Here is a 24,476-nt window from a genome sequence, read left to right as displayed (position 1 = left end):
GATGCAGTACCTCACTTCTGGCTAAAAGTATTAATATCTTTACATGAAGATTTACCCATGAGTAAGAACTACTTACGGGAGTACCCTGAACAGACATCAGCCTAGTTAACAAAATAAAAAAACAATACTCTTACTTAAGAGTGAACCTGCAAGCTATCCTAAAAACTATAGACCAATAACTTGCCTTCCGACAACATACAAACTATACACTGGAACTGATGCCAACAGAATTTATTCTCATTTAGAAGAAAACAAAATTACTGCAATAGAACAAAAGGGTTATAAAAGAAAGTCATAAGTAACAAAGGATCATTTGTCATTAAATAAAGTCATAATGGAGACCTTAAAAAGGGGAAGAATCTAAGTATGGCATGGATAGACTACAAAAAAGCATCTGACAGTATCCCACATTCATGGATAAAAGAGTGCTTAAAAATGTATAAGATATACCCTACACTGATCGATTACATTACAGCAACCACGAAACAGTGGAAAACCACTCTGCAGATAAGCCATGATAAAGGACAAAAGAATAGTTGTGTAAAATCTTACCATAACCATAGAGGTCCTCTTCTATTTCCAGTAGTCGTTACATATAGGTTGTATTCCGCCCAAATGACCTGACGTCAGTTCTGTATACAAAAGCTTAGAGCCTACGTGGGGCGTTGCACGTAGGCACAGACATCAGCCATAAAAGGGACGTCCGCACATACCATTTTCAGAATAAGAAAGCCCCATGAGGAAAACCCCAGAGGAGACTAGGTGGATCATCCTAGGAAAGAGCAAGCTGTGGGGGGAAGGTGGGAGGGATAGAATACTGCAACACAGACGAGAAGAACATCTATGGTTATGGTAAGATTTTACACAACTATTCTATGCGGGATTTTAGAATTTCAGAACCCTTTTGGCAGAGGTTAAGGTTACTAGAAGCACTGTTTTCCATGTGTAAAACTTTAGGGAAGCCAAAGCTGCTGGTTCAAAAGGAGCTTGGGTAAGTTTTCTAGCACATAACTGAGATCCCAGGGAAGAATAACTGGTTTCCTGGGGGGTCTTAAGTGTAGGACATACTTTAGAAAAACCTTAACTTCTAGCCTGGAAACTAGGGGAGGGGTCAAAGGCAAGCAGGCAGACAAGTCAGAACAATGGACTTTAACTGAGGAGTAATAAAGGCCATTGTTGAGCAACTCACACAGATAGGAAAAAACTAGGGGAATATCTGAACCAAAGGGATCCACTTTCCTTTTCTGGCACCAAATGGAAAATCTTCACTTGGAAATACAAGATTTTCTAGTAGTGGGTTTCCTGGCCTCCCCTTTGCATGTCCTTAGAGAACAGGTGCCTGAAAGGGATCAAATGTTGATCATCCACAAGGTCAGCTGTAGCAAATGTGGGTGAATTAATGATCCCTTGTCCTGACTGAGTAGGTCCAGTCGTTGAGATAACTTGTAGTGATGACCCTTGGCTAACTGCAGAAGAAGAGGGAACCAGTGCTGTCTTGGCTAAAAGGGAGTCACTAACAAGATTTTTGGTTTGTCCTGTAGAATTTTCAACAAGACTTTCTGAATTGGGGGGGGGGCATACAAAAATATCCCCTTCCATGAGAATGAGAGGGCATTCACCTTCCACACTTGAGGATGAGGGACCCTGGTACAAAAGTGAGGAAGTCGTCTGTTCATAGGGGAGGCAAAAAGGTCCAGTTCTGGAGTACCCCCACTGGTGAACTAGACCCAAAAACACATCACTGTGGGGCATTCACTCCTGAGACTGCGTCATGGACCTGCTTATTGGGTCTGCCATGAGTTCTGAGCTGAGGGAAGGTGCACAGAATGTAGAGTTCCCCTGTATAAGGCAGCAAGCTTTGATGGCCAAATGACAGAGGAGATAAGACTTTGTGTCCCCCTGCTTGTTTATGTACCACAGTACCATGGTATTGTCTGTGAATATCTTTAAGGGTCCTGGCAAGAATAGAGAGTGGCAGGTCTGTAAGACTAAAAGTAAAGCTCTCACCTCCCTGATGTTGATATGTTCCTTCCTTTGGGAAGAGGACCAAAGGTTCTGAACTTCCCTGGAAGCAAAGGTTGCTACCCACCCCAAGTCTGAGCTGAGCTGGTTAAGGAACCTGAAGAGGTAGGCCACGGTTCTGATTGAGATGTTGCATCCACCAATCTAACTCTGCTTTCAGGCAGGGAAGGAGGGGAATCATGACATCTAAGGGATGAGCATGCTGGTACCAAACTGTCTTGAGAAACCACCGGAACTTTCTCATGTGTAGCTTTGCAAAGGGCAGCATGGAGAATAGTAGAAACCACGAACCCCAGTAATTTCAGAAACTTCCTGGCTGTGATGGAGGGAAGAGGCAGAAGAGCCTCCATGAATGCTCTGAGATAGGTTGCTTTCTCCACAGGGAGAAAAACCATCATCAAATCTGTGCAAAGCCCGCACCCCAGGAATATAAGATCCTGACTTAGTGTGAGACATGACTTTTTGAAATTTATTGTGAAACCCAGTGCCTGCAGAAAAGGGATGGCTAGGCTCAAATGTTGAGTTAAGAGGTCTGGGCTGCTGGCCAGAAACAGCAGATCATCTAAATATGGGTAAACTTAGAGACCTTTCAGCCTTAAGTATGTAATCGGTGGGGCTAGACACCTTGTGAATACCCTTGGAACAGTAGAAAAAACAAAGGGCAAGGCAGTAAATTGAAAGTGAAAAGAACCCACCAAGAACTGCAAAAATCTTCTGAAGAGGGGGTGTATGGGGATATGCAGGTATGCATCTTATAGATCCAGAGAAGCTAAGAAAGCTTGAGGGGGACCAGGGGCAGAAGAGGAGGTAGGGACAGAACCCACCGAGAAGTGCAAAAATCTTCTTAAGAGGGGATCTATGGGGACATACAGGTATGCATGCTTGAGATCCAGAAAAGCTAAGAAAGCTTGAGGGGGGACCAGGGGCAGAAGAGTAGGTAGGGATAGCATTCTGAATAAAGGCACCACCAGGAAGGTGTTTAACAGGGAGAGATCTAGGATAGGCCTCCAAGGGCCATCTTTCTTTGGAATTAGAAACATCCTGGAATAAAAATCCCTTCCCTGTTGGTCTTACAGGACAGACTGAATGGTATCTTGTTTGGAAAGTTGGTCCAGAATCAAAGGAATCAGATGCAGTTGACTGGATGGAGGTTGAGGTATTCCCTGAAAAGGAGGGAGGGTCTTCCAAGTCATAAAGTATCCATTTTGGATAACTGAAATCACCCAGGAGTCCTGAGTGATCTCCATCCAAGCTGGTAAGGAAAGAGCGAGATGAAGGGACAGAGCAGTATAACTTGGAAGAGGGTGCAAGGCATCTGGGTTGAAAGGGCTGCTGAGAAGGAGCCACAACAGCAGCTGTAGGAGTAACAGCCTTGGCCTATGGGTGCCTCCTGGAAGGCTTGCAGCATCTAGGTCCAGAAGAAACAGAAGTGGAGGAATGAGCAGGTTTCCTAACAAAGGTAGTCCTGGCAGGAAAATTTCTATGATATTTTGGTACTGGTGAAACCGGTAGGTGTTTCTAATCCTGGAGTTCCTTGCCTTTTTCCTGTAGTGATTAAACAACTCTGCAGCTGCTTTTCCAAACAATGAGGAATTGTCAAGAGGAGCATCAAGCAATTTTGCCTTGATATCATCAGAAAGTGCCTGGGGATGTAGCCAGGAATGTCTTCTTAGAACAGAAGCAGAAGCTGCTGCTCTGGCAGAGGCCTCCATTTCATCATAACTACACTTGATAGAGTGTCTAGCTACCTGAGAGGAGGATTATAGGAGAGGAAGGTCCAGGGATTCAGCCAACAAATCTGGCAAAGGGGAAAGTGCCTGGGTGGCCTGAGTAAGCAAAGACAGGGTATACCTGGACATGTGTGTCTGGTAATTAATTGCCCTGATAGCCATGGTGGAAGAGGTATATACTTTCTTGCCCAACCTTTCCAAAATTTTACTTTCCTTATCAGAAGGGAGCAACTTGGTAGAAGGAAATAACCATGAGGACTTATCTGAGGTAATGGAAACCATAGCAAGATCAGCTGAGGGGCATTTAAAAAGAAATTTGCAGAACCTTATAGAAAAGATCAGGTCTCTTTGGGACAGGTGTTTTGGAGTCAGTGGTCTTAGATACAGCCTTGAAAACACCTGAAAAGGCTGGCAGTACTGGAGGGACTGCTGAAGGTGGAGGGGCCACCACCTGTAGAAGCTCATAATATCTCTTCTGTTCTTCTGAGATTTGAGAGGAATCCCACTGGAAAAACTCCCTCATTTTATTAATAGTTTCCCCAAAGGAAAGCTCTTCCATGGAAAATTCCCCTCATTAGACTCCTTCTCTGGGAAGCACATTCCAGAGGAGAGGGAATTTGAGTGGAGTATGGCAAAGAGTCTTCATCAGATAAAGACTCCTCAGAATCTGTGTCATGAATCTGAAGATCTGCAGGCTGTCCTGAAATAAGGCCTTGGACCCTGGAAGGCTGCACTGGAGAAGAGGTAAAGGCTGGGCCTGCTATGAGAGAAGAGAAGGTGAAGCTGCAGGCCTCAAGGCCATCAGGGCCTTAATAAGACCCTGCAAAAAAACTTCCCAATCTGATGCTGGGGTAGAAGGAGCAGGAACATGCCTTGCCTTTTCTTTTTCACAGGTTTTTCCTGTTGAAGAGAGAAGGTGGACATAGGCCTAACCTCTCTTAATTCTTTGGACAAGGAAGCTGGAGCAGTTCCTGAGTCTTCTGCAATCACTAGCTGTGTTTCCATCAAGTCGTCCGAACTGGACATCTGGCATAGCCTTGGACATGCTAGGATCCACACTCCTCGTGGCTTCCATCCCAGTACCCACCAAGGGAGCGGACCCTATTTCCGATCGCACCACAAAGTTTTCATCAAACTCACGGGGTACATCAGAGGGAGCAAGTGCAGCTAAAGAGGACTTTGGCCTAGTCGTGCTGACCTTCCTCTTTAATGATGGCTCAGAAATACTCACAGAACCCTCCATATCATTCTTAACCAGGCGTTTGAGTCTTTGGTTTTCTAGGTGTATGTTCTAAGCTGACAGACTACGCAATGTTTTGGGAAAGAAAGCCTGACAAACACAGCAGGACCGGTGGTCGTGAGTAGGCCCTAAGCAAAACAAGCACAGCTCTATGTGGAATTTGCCTTCCACATCTACACTTGCCCTTCCTGGATGACATTAACAAAACAAAAGGCAGTAGCAATATATTAAATCCCCTATGGGGTACTTATCTGAAGCTGTAAGATGAACCAATGGGAACGTATGAGTCAACCTTTCTGAATGGCAGCGAAAAAGTTCTGAAGATGGTACATGCAGACATCTCTTTTATGGCTGACGTTGTCTGTGCCTATGTGCAATGTCCCACATACAGGCAGAGGCTCTAAGTTTTTGTATACAGGCTGGACGTCGGGTCATTCGGGTGGAATACAACCCATATCTAAGTTATACTGCAACATTGAACAGAAGGACATTTATTATTCCAGGGATAAAAATTCAAAGGGAGATATTCCAGGGTGACTCTCTGTCACTGCTGCTCTTTTGCCCTGCCCATAACCCATTAAGTTGCCTACTTAACAGATTAGGTCATGGCTACAATTTGACTCCCAGAAAACACAAAAGTGTAAAGACTTCTCATCTTCTTTTTGCAGATGATTTAAAACTGTATAGTTCATCAGATGAGGAACTGAAAACACAACTGCAAGTGATCAAAACTTTTTCAGATGATATAAGAATGTCATCTGGTCTTGATAAAATGTACAAAAGCAACCCTTAAAGCATGAAAGCTGCAGCACCAAGAAAACATCAGTTTGGGACACGACTGTGATATCAAAGAACTTGAGCAACTTGAGCAAGAGGGAGTGTATAAATATTTGGGAACTGATGAAGGATCAACAATAAAACACAATAAAACAGTAAATGCAAATAAAACTCTGTAAAGAACATTTTAGAAAACTAAAATTAATACTGAAAACAGCGCTAACATCTAAAAACAAAGTCCAAGCTATAAACCAATTTGCTCTTCCTGTACTAACTTACAATTTTGGAGTGACTGACTGGCCCCAAAAGGTGTTGGACAGGTTAGACAGGAAAATAAGAAGGATGCTTCATGCTCATCAAATGATTTATAAAAAATCAGTGCATACTAAGATTTTATAAAATTCCCCATTTGGAAAGAGGTATGGGCCTCCTCAAAATTGATTAAATGTATAAATCTGCAATTGTGGGACTGCATTCATATTTGCTGACCTCACAAGACCCAAATGTAGTGAAAGTTTTGAAACATAGGAGAATAAGTCTAAGATGACTTCCCTACTTAGTTTAGCAGAAGCATATCATCGACAAGCGGGAATAGAAATCAAACCAGAAGTAGATAAAACTCAGGCAGCAACTGAACGTGCCAAAAACATGAAAGAATACAAGGTGAAGGATCGGCTGAGAAGGCAAGAAATGTAGAAAATGCATAAATATAGTTGCAAGTATAGAAAATTCTTGGAACAACCTCACATTGATCAGGATCGAATGAAGGAATAGTTAAGAAGAGGTGAATTTAAACCAAAAGATGAAATTAATATTGGCAGCCCAAGACAGTGGACTGCATACACATTGGTTTACAAACTCTACTGAACATGTTGGACAAACAGACACACATCTTGTTCCTGGTTGTGATATACTAATGGCAGAAGGACTGTATACTGAAAAGCATAATAATGTGGCAAGACTGTTGCATTGGGGATTGTGCAAACATTATAATATTGAGGGAGCCAAAAAATAGTGAAAATACGAGCCACAAAGCATCATTAAAAAATGATGAAGTTTATATTACATGGTATCATCCATTACCAACAGTTCAAAAATAGATGCGAGAAAACCAGATATATTAAGTCCATGAAAAGAACACAAAAGTAGCATTGATCACTGAGATTGTTATATCCAGTGACTACAGTGTCTTACATACAGAGAGACACAAATTTATAAAATAACAGGATATGCAGGCAGAAACGAGGGCAATGTGAAAGAAGGATACCCAGACAGTTCCAGTAGTCGTAGTAGCAACGGGTCGTATAAAAAAAAAAAGAATTTACAATCATGCTTAGATATGTTACCAATACATGTAACTCCATACAAATTACAGGAGGCGGCATTACTGGACTCACTGTGGGTGCTGCAAAGAACTCTTCTGGTTAACATCAAAGATTGAAACGATACTAATTTCATGAACTTTAATCATACTTTGACTTAGGAATGGTGTCCATTCCTGTCATGGTACTGGAAACCCAAAAGAATTGGAGAAATTAAATAGGAAAATAGTAAGAAACTGCTGTGAATTTACTATTTACTAATGCAGAATACAACCTCATACTGATGTTAAACCCAAGATAGGTGTGGAATACCTGGCATGACTGAAAGGTGCAGGCAAATCAAAAATGTGCATTTCTTTGTGTGGTGTCCAGATTTGTTTTCTCTTTTCAAATTAAGATTAAACATATACTGTTATAAAGGGTAGGCAAACACATGACAGCAGGAAGGTTTTCATTTCAGCAGGAAAAGAGCATACAGTCATAAAAAAGATAATGTCAGAGAAAGGTGGACACCAGGTTGAAACAAAATTAAAATAAATGATGTTTATTGAGCGCTTTTGTCCTAAAAGCAGGACTTCATCAGAATAAATGTTTTCCTTACATCACTTACTTATATGTTAAAATACTAACATAATGCACTCAAAACAATTAAGACAATTACTTATCTTAATAAGTCCCATACCTATAATAATCATTCATTACACAAATAATTAGAGCAATTTAAAAATATATATGTACATATAATAAATATGGCTATACATATGAAAAAAACTAGCTAATACCAAACCATTTATTGAAGCGACATTCTATAATTTCACTGTATTTAACTTAAGTAAAGATTGAATGGATACAAATTCATTTAAACATGGAACATTGAGTGCATTCAGCCTCAGCTACCAAAGAAGTTCTTTATGTTCACGTCTAACGTGCCAATCCCCACCCCTGGGGTTTTGTTCAAGCTTTTCCAATATCAAAAAAGAAAACATATCAAACCTTGTTCAACACAAAGAATGTTTATGTGGTGCATTATTGTCATTCTTTATTATTAGCTTTTAAAACGTTCCAGTACTTTCTGACAATTACTTTAACTTCTTTGCTATTTTTGTTGTACTCCAAAATCATAGCACGTTCAAACGTATTAAGTGTGGAACCCTCATCTTGATCTATTTCTATAAATACATAATTGTGGGTTTACTTTACTTTTAAATTGTCATTATAAAGGGGTTGTTTTCCTTGCTAAGTGCTCGACATGCTCAGCATTTTATATGGGTAAAATGGAAAGACATTTGCATCTAAGAATATATTAGCGTTGATATGATATATGAAATAAAAATGACAATAATGCACTATACAAATATTCTTTACGTTGTACAAGGTTTGATCAGGGGTGGGGATTGGCACATTAGACTTGAATATTTTTTTAATGGTTACTGGTTTGGTTGATAACATTTCACTATACATTTTTAAAGAACCTGCAGTCACAAAGTTCTCAAATCACCCTATCATATGGCCAGCAACAGTACAGGGATGCTGTAAGAGGACAGGAATTTACCCAAATATCAATTTCTCATTCTGTTATAAATTCTAAAATGCCACAAGCATCTGCTGATTAATTAAAAAATAACTCAGTGTAACTTTTACTGTTTTTACTCCTTTCTTATTAGTTGTATACAAAGACTCCCAAAATGAAGTTGCTACCTCTTACTGTCATCCTGCTAGGAGTAAATGGAATCTTGCTCATCACAGAAAAAAACAACTGTTAGCACAGCTTGTCCAAAATCTAACATCAGTATCTAGCATGAATTATCATTTCTGCTACCTAGAAAGTATCACACCTTGCCGTGTAACTAAGTCAAGTTATCCATAGAAGCTAGCTATTTTAAGCTACTTCCTTCCCCCACCAAAGGTGAATACTTCTCAAAATGCAAAACAAAATTAACAACTTATTATTCTATAGTGACATTCACTCGAACCTTGAAGATCACATGATGCCCTCTACCCTAAATATACCACTATGTCGGTCAATTATAAAGCTGCAGGTAACCCCAAAAACTTTGTTTCATTTTAATTCCTAAAACATCAAAAATAAACTTAATGAATTAGAAGTGTCACCCTCCGAGTTTAGGCCTTACATCTGCAGAACCAAGGAACCCTATCTTAAACCTAATACGGCCAGTCATGAGGTGATCTTTGATATATATGCTGTCTTTAGAAATTAGAAAATCCATAACACATGTAGTGGTGTGCATATTTAACTACAAGATAACACAGACACTCATACCGTAATTACTCACTGACCTAAGACCAAAAGCCCAGTTCTTTTCCTTAATCTATTACAACCTCAAATGCGATTAGATTTTGTAAATAGGTTCAGGTGGTATAGAAGAACTCATGTATTCCTGGCCCTATAATGCCCAGGGCATTTTTTTTTAACTTTTACATTCACCCCTTTGCTGAACTAGGTTATCCATAGAATGGTCATCCATTGCTCAACCTTATCTGTTCAAATCACATTCCAAATGCTGCCTACAAAATTTTAAGTGCTTAATCACAGAACTTACTTTATGGCAAACAAAAAAGTCATAAACCGTGCCCATATTAGGCTTAGATTTACATCTAACGTGGGCCATGCTAAATTTCTTTATGAACACTGCCCATACTGTACAACAGTTTAATGTACACTTTTAAAAGACAGTAATATACACTGCTGACTGAAAGTCAGTGAATAAGCAAAAAAGTATTTTTAGCTTTTTGAGTCACTTTGAAAGGAAAGTAATTTGGATGCTTCATTATTTTAATAGAGTCAGAACAAAACTGCAAAAAGCAAAAGACATACTTTTTCTTGCTTTCTCGTCTATTCGGTTAAGTATTTAATTCACTATTTTAAAAATTTACATACATAATGTTTGCCTAAAGGTATAACACAGAATCAACAGAGCAAAAACTGAAAAAATCACAGTAATACCCTAAAAAAGTAAACAACAAGTGACATAGTCTAGACTACATCTCCAAAATATTATATCTGAACAATTTAGCTTACACTAAATGTTAACAACTGTGTTTCTCTTCCTCATTAATTACTACAGTGGTAGTATGCAAAAGTGTAATACTTCTGTTACTCATGAATCCTGTGGTTACAAAGGGATGATGCTATCAAGTAAAAAGTAATCTGTAGACAGGGAAGAGATCACAAATAATGGTTACAGGAAAAATACCATGTATTCACAAGTAAGTTGTAATAAAACTAGGAAGAATAAGGCAGAGGATAAAACGTGTACCTAAAATTGTAGCAATTCCAAGTTTTAAGTGTATTAACAGGTTTTAAAAATGTTATAATATAATGCTGTGCATTGTTTGCACAAATATTGAAGTAACCCACTTAAAGACTAGAAATATGACATGGAAGCACAACTATTCCATCTTGTTGACCCTACATGCAGCTGTGAAACAAAAATACTGCAACTGCTGATGTCAAGAGATAGGAACATGAAGAGAATACGGAAAAAAGAAAAAAAAATATGATGTCAGGGAGAAAGAAAGGCATAGACACAAGAAATTATGTTATGGATGGAAGTCAATAGAGGCTTGTGACATACTGAGCGGGTAGCATGGGGAAGGAAGGAAAGAAGGTTGATCACTTTAGCATAGTTACAGTAGGAATAAACTCAAGTTCTTGATGAAGCCTAGCCAGATATGGGACTAGGCTGTGGAATGAAAAGGGGAAAAAAATAATGAGCACATATCATAATTGCAGATACTGGTTGTAGAAGGGCAAGCCTTCAAGACATGAGAAACATTGGTAAAGGTAATTAAAAGGCAAATATCACAAGGAAGAACTACTGATGAATGCAGTAAAGTAGGCTATAATGACACTTCTCATCAAATAATCCTGTTTAATAAGTGTGAGGCCACGTTAACAGATGTCGGTTCCTACCTGAGGTTCTTGCTGGTATTCCTGTCCAGGTAGCTTGCAAAGAAGTTTGTTCTGGTCCTCTAGATGATGCTGCAGGTGGTTGTGCTGCCCTTCCATGGTGACATGCCACTGTGTGCCCTTTAATCCAGCTGAAAAAAACAGCCAAACATCAATGTTTACAAACAATGGTCTACATTTATTATTCAAGCTCAGGATACTCCAACTCAGTGCAGTTACGCTACCTTTTAATGATAATTTTGGATTTGAGGGATAGCTTTGAATTAGTTCTGCTGCACTGTTTGACTTCTATTAAATTTATTAAAACATGTAACAATCAGCTGGAATTCAGGATTAATCTAAATCTTACACATTTGCTCCACTCCTGAAATAAGGCTTAAGATGAGGCAGAAAGGACTTAATGACACTGACTCTAACACTAATTTTATTGCAGTAAAGTGAAAGGTAGGTAAGGTATGATAGGCAGTGATACATGCAAATTCCATGTCACAGGAAAAGGAATGACAACTTTAAGGAGGATGATCCCTCTTTACATTTGATTAAGGAGCAGAAAAGTTTATGGTTAGAAATCCAACAACCATATTCTTCCATACTGTTGCAGCTGATCTTATCAAACTCTATGCACCTACATGTGTACCAAGAAGCCACTGCTATGTTGTTTACCTGGTAAGGCATAATCATCATCCACAATCAGCAGGTACCTTGTGAATATGAAATTCAGCAACTGTATTCTTTAACAATAGTACAGTACCCAGGCTGCCATCTAGAAAATCATAAAAGTACAGTTTTGTACCTACCATAAATGTAGATGTTCGAGTGCTAATCCAGCTGCAGTCATAACAGATGGGTTCTCCTGCCGTCAGGCGGGTCCCCGGTTGGCCAAATTCCAAAGTCTACGTCCAGCGTTGGTTGTCGTCGTTTCTTCCCTGACGTCAGTGCAACAGGGGTATAAAAGAACCAGCCGACGCCATTTTCTTCAGTTTTTCTTGCCCGAGATGTCAGGTGCCCCCAGAAGGAAGGCAATACATAAATTTGTGTAATAAAGCAATGCCATATAATCAGAATACAATAGTGCAAGCAAATACATCATGAATGAATACCCCAATCAGGTTGCATGAGGAGGTGTTAGCCAATAGGCCTGTCCCAAGAGGGGAAGGAGGGAGGGAAACCTGGACTGCAGCTGTATTAGCACTCGAACATCTACATTTATGGTAGGTACAAAAAGTACAGTTTTGTACCTACCATAAATGTAGATGTCCGATAGATATGCAACTGCAGTCATAACATATGGGTTGTCCTGCCTCAGGCAGCCCTCGGTCAGCCGAATTCCAAAGTCTGGGTCTGGCGTCGGCTGGTGTTGCCTCCTCTCCGACGTCACAATGGCTGGAGTATAAAGGCATCGGCCGATGCCATCTTCTTCAGTGTTTCTTGCCCCAGATGTCAGGTGCCCACTTAGGAAGGCTAAATTTGGTAAATGGATAAAAAATAATCCCAAGCATGCACAACAGTAATAAACAGATACACCATAGGAGATACCCCCAGCTGAAGGGAAGAGGGGTAGGGACCCAAAAAGAAGGATACAGAGGGGTAGGAGGGTGGAAAATGACTGCAGTTGCATATCTATCGGACATCTACATTTATGGTAGGTACAAAACTGTACTATGTCCTTCAAGAATGCAACTGCAGTCATAACATATGGGTTGAATACTATAGCCAAGCTGGGGGTGGATGGAACTATGATAAGGATGGTGTAGCTATAATCCCCTGCAGGACTGCCGAAGCAAAGCCTGCTCGGGATCTGGAGTATAATGGCAGGTGGTAGTGCTTGGTAAATGTATGCACGGAGCTCCATGTAGCAGCCTCTAAAATGTCCTTTGTTGCCACTCCTCTTAGGAAAGCTGTGGAAGTGGCTATAGCTCTGGTGGAGTGTGGCCTAATATTGGCTGGCACACCTTTTCCATGAAAAGAATAACAAAATCTGATGCAATGTCCAATCCATTTTGAAATTGTTTGTTTGGAGAATGCCTTTCCTTGTACTCCAGCAGCATAGGCTACAAACAGCTGGTCAGACTTTCTGGTGGCCTTAGTTCTGTCCAAGTAGTAGCGTAGTTGTCTGTGTATGTCCAAAGTATGCAGTAGTTTTTCTCCCCTATTTTGAGGATTGGGGAAGAATGTAGGCAGATGAATAGCTTGATTTAGAGACACCCTGGAAATAACTTTTGGCATGAATGTAGGATTGGTTCTTAGAGAGACTCTGTCTTGATGAAAAATGAGGAAGGGGGGCACTGCCATGAGTGCCTGTATCTCCGAAACTCTTCTTGCAGAAGTGACTGCCAATAAGAAGGCCGTCTTCCATGAAAGAAATTGCATTTCTGAGGATGCTGCTGGCTCAAAGGGAGGAAGAGTTAGTTTTTCCAACACGCAGTTGAGGTCCCATGCAGGTACTGGCTGTTTTCTGGGAGGTTTGATATTCTTTATCCCTCTTAAAAACCGTCTTAGCAGAGGATGTGAAAACACTGGGGGGTCACAGCTGTATTTTGCTGAGATTGCCGAGGCATGAATCTTTATTGAGGAGTATGAGAGTCCAGTATGAAACAGTTCTGCCAAGTATTCCAATATCTGAGGAATACTCAGTAGTTCTGTGTCCTGACCCTTTTTGGCATTCCAGATGCTGAATCTTTTCCACTTGGCTGAATAGGTTTTTCTGGTGGAAGGTCTGCGTGCTTCCAGCAAGATCTCTTGAACAGATTTGGAAAGAGTTAGGTGTTGAAGTCATGGAAGTCTCCAGGCTGTCAGATGCAATGTTTTCAGGTCTTGGTGTACAGTCCTGTAATTGTGTTGCGTTAGGAGCAGGGGCCATAGGGTCAGAGGCCATGGTTTGGTCCGAGTTATGGTCAATAGCAGTGGGTACCAGTGTTGCCTTGGCCAGTCTGGAGCTATCAAGATGCCTGTTGGTTGTTCTGCTTTTATTTTCAGTATCACCTTGGTCAGCAGAGGCAGAGGAGGGAATGCATCAATTTTTAGAGAATTCCAGCTGAAGGAGAGAGCATCCGTTTTCCAAGCCAGAGGGTGGTGGAGTCCTTGTGCAGAACTTTTCCAGGTGATGATTTAAGTGGGAAGCAAAAAGATCTATGTCCGGTATTCCCCATGTCCTTGTCAGTTGAGAGAAAATGTGAGGATGCAACATCCATTCGTGTGGATCCATGAAATTTCTGCTCAGATTGTCCGTCAGTACATTGTCCTTGCCTGGTACAAACTGGGATTGTAAGTGTATCTTCAGGCTCAGGGATTTTTCCCAGAGAAGCATTGTTAGTCTACAGAGGGGATAAGAATGAGTGCCTCCCTGCTTGTTTATGTACCACATGACAGTGGTGTTGTCTGTCCTTATTAGCAAATGTCCTTCTTGTAGTGTTTTTTCGAAAGTCTCGATGGCATGTATCACTGCCAACATCTCCTTTTGGTTTATGTGCAGATGTCTTTCCTTTGGCGTCCATAGACCTTGAATGCATCTGCCCTCCATGTGCGCCCCCCATCCATGGTCTGAGGCGTCTGTTGTGATCATTTGGCCTGCTTGAGGTCTGTTGAAAGACATGCCTTTGTTTAGTTGACTGGCTTGAGCCCACCATAGAAATTCCTTCTGCAGGCATGGAATAAGTGGGATTATGTCCTCTAGGCTGTTGCTGTGTTGAGACCATAAGTTTTTATACCATTGCAGCTTTCTCATATGAAGTCTTGCCAAAGGTATCAGAAGAATACAAGATGCCATGAAACCCAGGGCCTGCAGGATTTTCCTTGCAGTCAGCTGGGAAAGCTTTGCTAGGCCTTTGAAGTACTCTGGTAAATGCTGCTGTTTTTCCTCTGTGAGGTAGGCCATTTGTGTTTCCGTGTCCAGTTTGGCTCCTAGGAATGTAATCTGTTGGGATGGTAGTAATTTTGACTTCTGAATGTTGACTGTGTATCCCAAGGCCTGCCGTAGATGCATGACATAGTCCAAATTCCCTTTTAAGGTTTGTTTGTTGTCTGCTTGTATGAGGCAGTCATCCAAGTAGGGGTATATTTGAATCCCCTGCTGTCTGCAGTGTGCCACTACTGATGCCAGGCATTTCGTGAACACTCTGGGTGCAGTAGACAAGCCAAACGGCAATGCTGAGAATTGATAATGCTCTGTTCCTGCAAGAAATCTGAGGTATCTTCTGCAGCTTTGTCTGATTGGGATATGCAGGTATGCCTCCTTGAGGTCCAGAGTGACCAGCCAAGACCCCTTGCCCAGCATGGGAAGAAGTTGCTGCAACGTCAGCATTTTGAACTTTGGCACAAGGAGGAAAGTGTTTAGATTTGACAAGTCCAGTATGGGTCTCCATTTGTTTTCTTTTCTTGGAACAAGGAACAGTCTTGAATAAAATCCCCGGCCTTGCTCCTGAGGAGGAACCCTTTCTATTGCTTTTATACTTAATAGCTTGGAAACTTGAGAGAGTGCCTCTGCCCTTTGATGATGTGGCAGGTTTGGCATGCCTTGTCTTATTGGTAATGTGTGGAAGTGGAATCTGTAGCCTTTGTCTATCAAATCCAGAATCCAATTGTCTTTGGTTAAGATATGCCAGTTTTGTGAGAATAAGGCTTATTTTCCGCCCAAAGGTGCTTCTCTTTGAACCTTTGTAGGCAGTACGAAAGTGAAGTCATTGTGATTGTCCCTGTGGTGCAGCTGAACTGTCTGCGCCACTTCTTTGATTTGGAGGTTGCCATTGGCGGCCCCTGTAAGATCCTCGGTATTGTCCTCTACCCCTGGCTCGTCTGCTTTTTCCCCTTTGAAACTTGTCAGAGCCGGGGAAGGACCAATTCTTTGAGGGCCAGTTTCTGCTGAATCTGGGTGGCTGAACCTGAAGGAAATCCTTGACTGTCTGTACTGACTTTGCTTTTTCCTCTATGGATTTCAATACATCTTGTGCAGTAGCACCAAAAGCTTTTGTTTCTCCAAAGGTGCATCCAGTAACTTTACTTTAACATGGTCAGGCAAAGATTGATCCTTCAACCAAGCATGTCTACGTATTACAGCCCCAGTCATAGCTGCCCTACATGAAGCTTCCAGTGCATCATAACCACACTGCAGAAAATGGTTATTAACCTGCTGAGTGTTATGTATATGATCCTGCAGTGCCTTTTTATCAATAGGCTCAGAAGAGGCTACCTTTTTCTGTAAATCATCCAGGAGAAAATCTTGGTACTGAAACATGTGAAAAAGGCAGTTAAGAGACCTCATGGCTAGGGTAGTAGAGGTATATACTTTTTTACCCCATCTCTCCAGGGACCTAGCTTCTCTGTCAGCTGGCAGTGGGTTTTTGGCAGAAGAGGAAGCCACTCCCTTGGGGCCCTGTGAAATAGTTTCTAGATCCACAGAGTGGGCCTTAAAAAGGTGCTTGTGAGTGTCAGGGACCCTATAATATCTGTCCGGCTTGACAGGAGCAGGAGGAAGAGAGTCAGGATTGGCACTTGAGTCAGAGAAAGCATCATCCAAAACATCCATAACTGGAGGGATAGCCAGAGGTCTGTGCTGGGGGAGCTTGAGGAAAGTATGTAGCCGTTTCCTGGAGTCAGAGAATTCCTGACCCTGCCATTGAAAATGTTTCCTCGTGGAATGCAGAACTTCCCCAAATGAGAAATCCTCTGGAGGGGAGGCAGAGGGAATAGATTCCTCAGCATCAGAGTCCTCGTAGGCCTGGAAGGGTTCTTCTTGAGTGTCAGAGTGCTCAGAATCCCCAGAGGTTTCATCCGAGGAGAGGTCGTCCGCCTGCTCAGTTCTAGGCCTTTTCTCTGTAGGTGGCTGAGATCCCCTGCCCGGATGAGGCTGAGACCCCCTGATAAGGGAAATAAGATCTGCAGCCAGAGACATGATCTGCTTATCAGAAGAAGGGGCCTGGGCAGGTTTAGGATGGGCCTTGGCCTGACTGGCGGCCTTAGCACGTGCAAAGGCCTTGATGGACATGGAAACAGGAGGCCTAGCAGCCCCACGTGCAGGCGTTACCATGTCCACCGGAATGGTGTCGGGTAGATCCAGAACTTCGGTTTCCGGAGGAAAATCAACAACCGGCACCGGAGAGATCTCCGAGACCGAAGGTCGTGTTAGCGCTGTGTCGTCGGCCTAGAGCGGTAGATTTACCACTTCCGAAGGAGCCGGAGCGCTAGCAGAGGGTTTAGGAGAAACATCGGTAGTGGACGCGGGCCGAGGATGTCGGTCCCGGTCCTTGCGTTTTTTAGCAGATTGGGTTGTCGGTTGTTCCGACGGCATGATATATGCAAAAGATTCACTGAAGAAGTCCTCGGCGAATTCTGCCCGGCGCCTGAGAGTGCACTTATTAAAGCAGGCACAGGCAGCAAAGGCCGAGACGTTGTGGTCTGGGCCCAGGCAGGGAAGGCAGAGAGAATGGAAGTCCTTATGAGGTATTTGTTTACCACAAGACAAACAATTATTAACTTTCTCAATTTGTTCTGACATCGGCTGAGGCAAGAATAAATGTTCCCCAACGGGGTACTTAGCTTTAGATGACTTCGGTACTGAAAACACAGGAGCTGACCGACCGGCACTTGCGAACTGCTTCTGCTTTGGGCACCGCGCGGCAAGAAAGACTGAAGAAGATGGCGTCGGCCGATGCCTTTATACTCCAGCCGTTGTGACATCGGAGAGGAGGCGACACCAGCCGACTCCAAACCCAGACTTTGGAATTCGGCCGACCGAGGGCTGCCTGAGGCAGGACAACCCATATGTTATGACTGCAGTTGCATTCTTGAAGGACATCTGTACTATGTTCATCGTGCATACAGCTGCAGTCATAACAGATGGGTAGAATCCCAAAGCTAAGAAAGGGGTGGTAGGCACTAGGTGGAACTAGGAGGAGCCAGAATGCCCTGCAAGACTGCAGTGGCAAAGCCCGCTCTAGATTTGGAGTATAATGGAAGGTGGTAGTGCTTGGAGAAGGTATGCACAGAACTCCAAGTGGCTGCTTCCAAAATATCTTTGGTAGGAACTCCTCTGAGAAAAGCTGCAGAGGTAGCTGTGGCCCTTGTGGAGTGAAATCTGATGCCTGTAGGTACAGTTTTGCCATGAAAAGAATAACAAAAGCGTATGCAGTGGGCTATCCATTTTGAGATTGTCTGTTTGGAAATTGGCTTCCCTTGAGCTCCTATAGCATAGGACACAAAGAGCTGTTCTGATTTTATGAAAGGCTTTGTTCTGTCCAAATAATAACGCAGTTATCTGTGGATGTCCAAGGAATGTAGTAATCTCTCCCCTTTGTTTTGAGGATTAGGATAAAAGGTAGGTAAGTGTATAGCCTGATTCAAACCTACCCTGGATACCACTTTTGGCATAAAGGACGGGTTGGTTCGTAAGGAATCTCTGTCCTGATGGAAGATGATAAAAGGCTGCACAGCCATGAGAGCTTGTAGTTCCGATACCCTACGAGCTGAGGTAATAGCCAGAAGGAAAGCTGTTTTCCAGGACAAATATTGCAAATCTGTTGAGGCCGCTGGCTCAAAAGGAGGCAAGGTCAACTTTTCTAGAATGAAATTGAGATCCCAAGCAGGTATTGGTTGTTTCCTTGGGGGTTTTAGATTCTTAGCCCCTCTGAGGAACTGTCTTAAGAGGGGGTGAGAGAATAAAGATGGATCAGTGTTGTATTCTGCAGAAATGGCTGAAGTATGGATTTTGATGGAGGAGAATGAAAGTCCACTGCTTAGCAGCTCAGCCAGATACTGTAATATTTGAGGTAAATTCAGTTTTCCAGGATCCTGGCCCTTTTTCTCATTCCAGACACAAAACCGTTTCCATTTTGCGGAGTAGGCTTTTCTAGTAGACGGCCTTCTGGCCTCCAAAATGACATCCTGCACCTCCTTGGAGAGTAGGATCTGTTGTGATGCTAAGGAATCTTCCATGCGGCTAGACTGAGTGTTTTTAGCTGACTGTGAAGAGTTTTGAAGCTGTGCTGAGTCAGAAGAAGAGACATTAGAGGCAGGGTCCATGGTGGGGAATGAGTCAGGCTCCTCAGGAGTGGGTACCAGTGTTGTCTTGGCCAGTCTGGAGCAATGAGGATCATCTTTGTTCTGTCTGCTCTGGTTTTTAATAGAACTTTGGGCAGCAGAGGAAGAGGTGGGAAGGCATAAACTGTCATTGATGTCCAACTGAAAGAGAGAGCGTCCACTCTCCAGGCCTTTGGATGGAAAATCCTTGAGTAGAATTTTGTCAATTGGTGATTTTTGTGGGAGGCAAAGAGATCTATGTCTGGCCTTCCTCATGCTTGAATTATCTCTGCAAAAACTTGAGGATGCAACTTCCATTCGTGTGGATGTGTCATATTTCTGCTTAGGTTGTCTGCCAGCGTGTTTGTCTTGCCTGGCAAGTACAGTGCTTGAAGTTCGATTTGTAAGCCCAGAGCCATGGTCCAAAGTGACATGGCCAGCCTGCATAGGGGGTATGAATGGGTTCCTCCCTGTTTGTTTATGTACCACATTACTGTGGTGTTGTCCGTCCTTATCAATAGTTGACCTGGTTGCAGAAGGTCTTTGAAAGCTATAATAGCATTTATTACTGCTAGCATTTCCTTTTGATTGATGTGAAGGTGCTTTTCTTTTTGGGATCATTTGCCCTGAATGCACCAATCTGTCATGTGCGCCCCCCATGCATAGTCCGAGGCGTCTGTTGTGATGACTTGATTTGCTTGAGGCTTGCTGAATGGGAGACCTATGTTTGTTTGGCATGCTTGAGCCCACCACAGAAATTCCTTTTGAAGACATGGAATTAGTGGTATTATTGTTTCCAAACAGTGGCTGTGTTGAGACCATAGGTTTTTCAGGTACCATTGAAGTTTCCTCATATGCAGCTTTGCACATGGGATTAGTAAGATGCAAGATGCCATGAATCCCAGAGCCTGCAGGATTTTCCTTGCAGTCAGCCTGGTGAAATTTGCTACTGTTCTGAAGTATTGAGTTAGTTGCCCCTGCTTCTCTGGCGTGAGGTAGGCCATCTGGGTGTTTGTGTCCAAGTTGGCACCCAGGAAAATTATTTTCTGAGAGGGTATTAGCCTTGATTTCTTTTTGTTGACTGTGTATCCCAGAGAATTCAACAACACTATCACAAAAGCCAGATGTTTCAGAAGTATGTGCTTGCTGTCTGCTTGGATCAGGCAGTCATCCAAATAGGGGTATATTTGTATCCCTTGAAGTCTGCAGTAGGAAATTACTGATGCCAGGCATTTCGTGAATACTCTGGGCGCAGTAGATAAGCCAAAGGGCAATGCAGAGAATTAATAATGAGTTGAACCTGCAAGAAATCTGAGGTATCTTCTGCAATTTTGTCTGATTGGGACATGCAGGTATGCCTCCTTGAGGTCCAATGTTACCAGCCAAGACTCCTTGCCCAGCATGGGAAGAAGCTGCTGTAGAGTGAGCATCTTGAATTTTGGTACGAGTAAAAATGTGTTTAGGATGGATAGGTCCAAAACAGGTCTCCAATCTTTTCCCTTCCTTGGTACCAGGAATAGTCTGGAATAAAAACCTTGACCTTGTTTGTGAGTAGGTACCTCTTGAATAGCTTTCATGTCTATGAGATCTGAAATTTGTCTTTGTGCCTCTGCCCTTTGATTGTGTGGCAGGTTTGGCATGCCTCTCATTTTTGGAAGGGTGTGAAAATGGAATCTGTAGCCTCTGTTTATAATGTCCAGGATCCATTTGTCTTTTGTGACAATATACCAATTTTTTGAAAATAATGCCAGTTTTCTGCCTAAGGGTGCTGCCATTTGAGCCTTGCTTGGCATACAAGGGGGAAAGTCATTGGGCTTGCTTTCTGAATGGCTGCAAATTATCCTCACCATCTCTTTGTGTAGGAGCTTGCCATTGTCTGCCTCTAAACGATCCTTGGGATTGCTCTCTGCCCCTCGGGCACCTGTATCTACCTCTTTGGGATCTGTCCGTGGCTGGAAAGGACCAATTTTTGGAAGGCCAATTTCTACTGAAACGTGGGGGCTGTACCTGTAGAAAATCTTTCACTATTTGCATTGATTTAGCCTTTTCCTCCATTTTCCTTAATACCTCCTCAGCATTAGCACCAAATAATACATCCTTTTGTAGAGGGGCATCTAGTAATTTAGCTTTGACATGATCTGGCAAGGTTTGTTCCTTGAGCCAGGCATGTCTACGTATGACTGATCCTGAAACAGCAGCTCTACATGAGGCCTCTAGAGCATCAAAACCACATTGTAAGGTATGTTTACCCACTTGTTCTGCACTATGCATCAAATTCTGTAACTCCTTCAAGTCTGGTTGTTCAGGTTGTGACATTTTACTTCTCAATTGTGATAACAGAAACTGTTGGTGCTTTAGCATATGAAACTGGCAGTTTAATGCCCTCATGGTTAAGGTAGCCGAGGTATATACCTTTTTTCCCCACCTTTCTAAGGATCTGGAATCTCTCTCAGAAGGTAATGGATTTTTAGCAGTGGCGGCCTTAATTCCCTTGGGGCTCTGCAAGATAGTTTCTGGGTCAGCAGCATGGCTTTTGTACAGAAATTGGTGTGAGTCAGGAACCCTGTAATACCTGTCAGGCTTGACTGGGGCTGGAGGTAGAGAATCCGGGTTAAGGCAGGCCTCCGAGTACACATCATCTAGTATGTCCAAGACAGGAGGTATAGCCAGAGGCCTGTGCTGAGGTAGCAAGAGAAATTCCCTAAGCCTTTTCTTGGAATCTGAATAATCTTGGCCTTCCCAGTGGAAGTGTTCCCTTAAGGTATGCAAAGTTTCCCCAAGTGACTAATCCTCTGGGGGGGGATACAGAAGGAATGGACTCCTCTGCATCAGAGTCTTCAAAAGGGGAGTAAGAATGTTCCTGTTCATCAGAGTGCTCTGATATAATGGAGCCCTGATCAGAGGAGGGGGATTCTTCCTCCACTCTGGGCCTTTTGTCCAAGGGGGGGGGGGGTTGAGAACCCCTGATAAGAGTAATTAAATCTTCAGCCATTTTAAGCATCTGTTTTTTAGGCATGGGGCCTGGAGATGGGCCCTGTGTAGCTTGTCTCTTAGAATGCATGGGTGCTTAGACTTAGTGAAAGCCTTGATGGAAAAAGAAGAGGAAGGTCTGAATACACCTTGAGAGGAGGTAGACCTGTCCACATTTTGAGATTTACCGCCAAGAGTGGCTTCGGTATCTATAGTCGGGGTGTGGGCCGAGGAGCCTGCGACCTTGGGCACAGAAGACACCGCCAATGAAGTGTCGTCGGTAGTCAGGGGCTGCGTAGGTGCCTCGCTGAGAACCGGACCACCTGTAGTCGGCTTTGGCGTGGTGTCGGTAGAGGCCGCGGACCTTGTGTGTCGGTCCTTATCTTTGCGCTTTTTAGACAAAACTGGAGTCGGAGTATCCGACGACATAATATAGTTACATTTTTTGCCAAAATAATGCTGGGCGAACTCCGCCTGATGCTTAATAGTGCGTTTGTTGAATGTAGCACAAAAGCTACAGACCGAGACGTCGTGGTCTGGGCCTAAACAAGGAATACAGAGGGAATGGAAATCCTTATGCGGTATTTGCTTCCCACATGAAATACAATTATTAACTTTGTCTGACATCGGTCTGAGGCAAGAAAAGTTTCCAACGGGTACTTAGCTTTCAAGAAGACTTCGGTTGCAAAATTTTCGTAATTTCAGGAGCTGGCCGACCGGCACTTGCGAACTGCTTCTGCTTTGGGCACCACGCGGCAAGAAAGACTGAATAAAATGGCGTCGGCTGGTTCTTTTATACCCCTGTCGCACTGACGTCAGTGAAGAAGCAACGACAACTGACGCCGGACCTAGACTTTGGAATTCGGCCGACCGAGGACCCGCCTGACGGCAGGAGGACCCATCTGTTATGACTGCAGCTGTATGCACGATGAACATCAAGATTTACTAACGTTTCCCACAAATCGCTATTTCATCTGCACAATGCAAAATGCAACTTAGCATTGAAAATAAGTTCCCCCCCCCCGCCAAAGAATTAACTATACGTTGCTTTAAAGATCTCTCAGCCTCTACTGAGCTTCATCCTACTGCTTTAACTTTGACTCCTCTGGCCTCTTGTTTACTTAATCTCTATAACCAAGTTGCTTAACTACAGCATGCTCTCATGTCACCCTACAATAAGGCATATGTGATTAATGATCTTTTCTACCCACCAAATGAATAGAACAAATTTTTAAAAACAAACACATACACATTTCAAATTGTTTACTTACTGTTTTACCTGTCTTTGCTTGAGACACTGTACAGTTAGTTAAACATCAACTTCTAACACTGAGAAGCTTAATTCAAAACCTCTAACAACTAAAAAGGTTTCTGAAGGTGGGGGAAAGCCCTGCAGCCCCATGTGAAGGGGGAAGTTTAGAAAATGACTAAGTCATAACCGTGGAGATTGTACGGTTCTGTAAATGAAAGACAGTCATAGAGTCAGGTGCTTGGTCAATTTCCTGTGGAGTTTCAAAAATTTTGGAGGGGTTGTGAAGTAGTTTATGGGGTGTAGGATAGCTATTATCACATTCTACTTCCTCACACAGACATTAGTAAGCTTCAACACATCATTAAGTCATCCAGTATTCTTCATTCCTGTCTACTCTCTGCTTAATGAAAGCTCTGGACACATAAGCCTTACTCTTACATCCACATGGGGATACGGACCATAAGCATATTGGAACATTAAACCTGTCCACTTCAGCAATGTATTTTTTTTTTTGGGTGTGGTTGGTGTCCTTACAGAATTGCGAAGAGGGCCTCAAAAGAATGACACACATGAAAAATGAAGTATCATGTAATCACAACACCAGTACAGGACAGATAAACCCCCATGAATTACAGAACACCAAAATAACAAAGCAGGCTTATTACAAGGTTGAGCGCTTTCTTCTCTATTCAAGGGACTTCTTCAGAACAAAACAGTAAAAACACCCAGCCACATATATACCCCACCCCAATTAAACACTTCCGTTGTAATTACACTAATTATACAACTAATTGTGAAAGCTCAATTCTAACTTAAAAAACATCACAAATAAAATAAACTTGTACAAATTTGGGATATCACTACTAAAAAGCCATGACGAAAATACAAAAGTACCAAAAATATGTATATATAAAACTCTTGACTTGAGAAAGAAAAAAAAATAATAAATTTGATTAATATCCTAAAATGTTATGCATTTTTAAAATACTAGAAATACTATTCATCTCATTTATACCTGGATGCTGAGATGCATTTAAAAACAATTGCCATCGTAATTCCAAAATATCCAAATGAACATCCAGGATTCACCCCTGCAGATCCTTTATTAACTGTTGAACAACCAGACATTTAAACTTGTGCCCACCAAACTCATGCAAATGCCTACAAAGGGCACTAGTGATTCTTTTGTTTTTAATGCCCCCCAAATGTTCTCCAATTCTAA

The 24,476-nt window shown here is 42.5% G+C and overlaps 1 protein-coding gene across 1 annotated transcript in view; it reads right to left on the bottom strand.

Moving 5' to 3' along the window:
- Positions 1–24,476, bottom strand: part of NEK6 (NIMA related kinase 6) — a 3,457,780-nt gene that overhangs the window by 2,320,591 nt on the left and 1,112,713 nt on the right. The window contains exon 3 of the mRNA XM_044058651.1: positions 11,026–11,153. Within this exon, the coding sequence (XP_043914586.1) occupies positions 11,026–11,153 (128 nt within the window). The remainder of the gene's footprint in view (positions 1–11,025; positions 11,154–24,476) is intronic.

This window comes from Protopterus annectens, chromosome 16.part0 (assembly GCF_019279795.1).
Source record: "Protopterus annectens isolate FY-2018-M chromosome 16.part0, PAN1.0, whole genome shotgun sequence".
Classification (NCBI taxonomy): Eukaryota; Metazoa; Chordata; order Ceratodontiformes; family Protopteridae; genus Protopterus; species Protopterus annectens.
The sequence above is the reverse complement of the archived record's forward strand: the minus strand, read 5'-3'. Positions and strand labels throughout refer to the sequence as shown.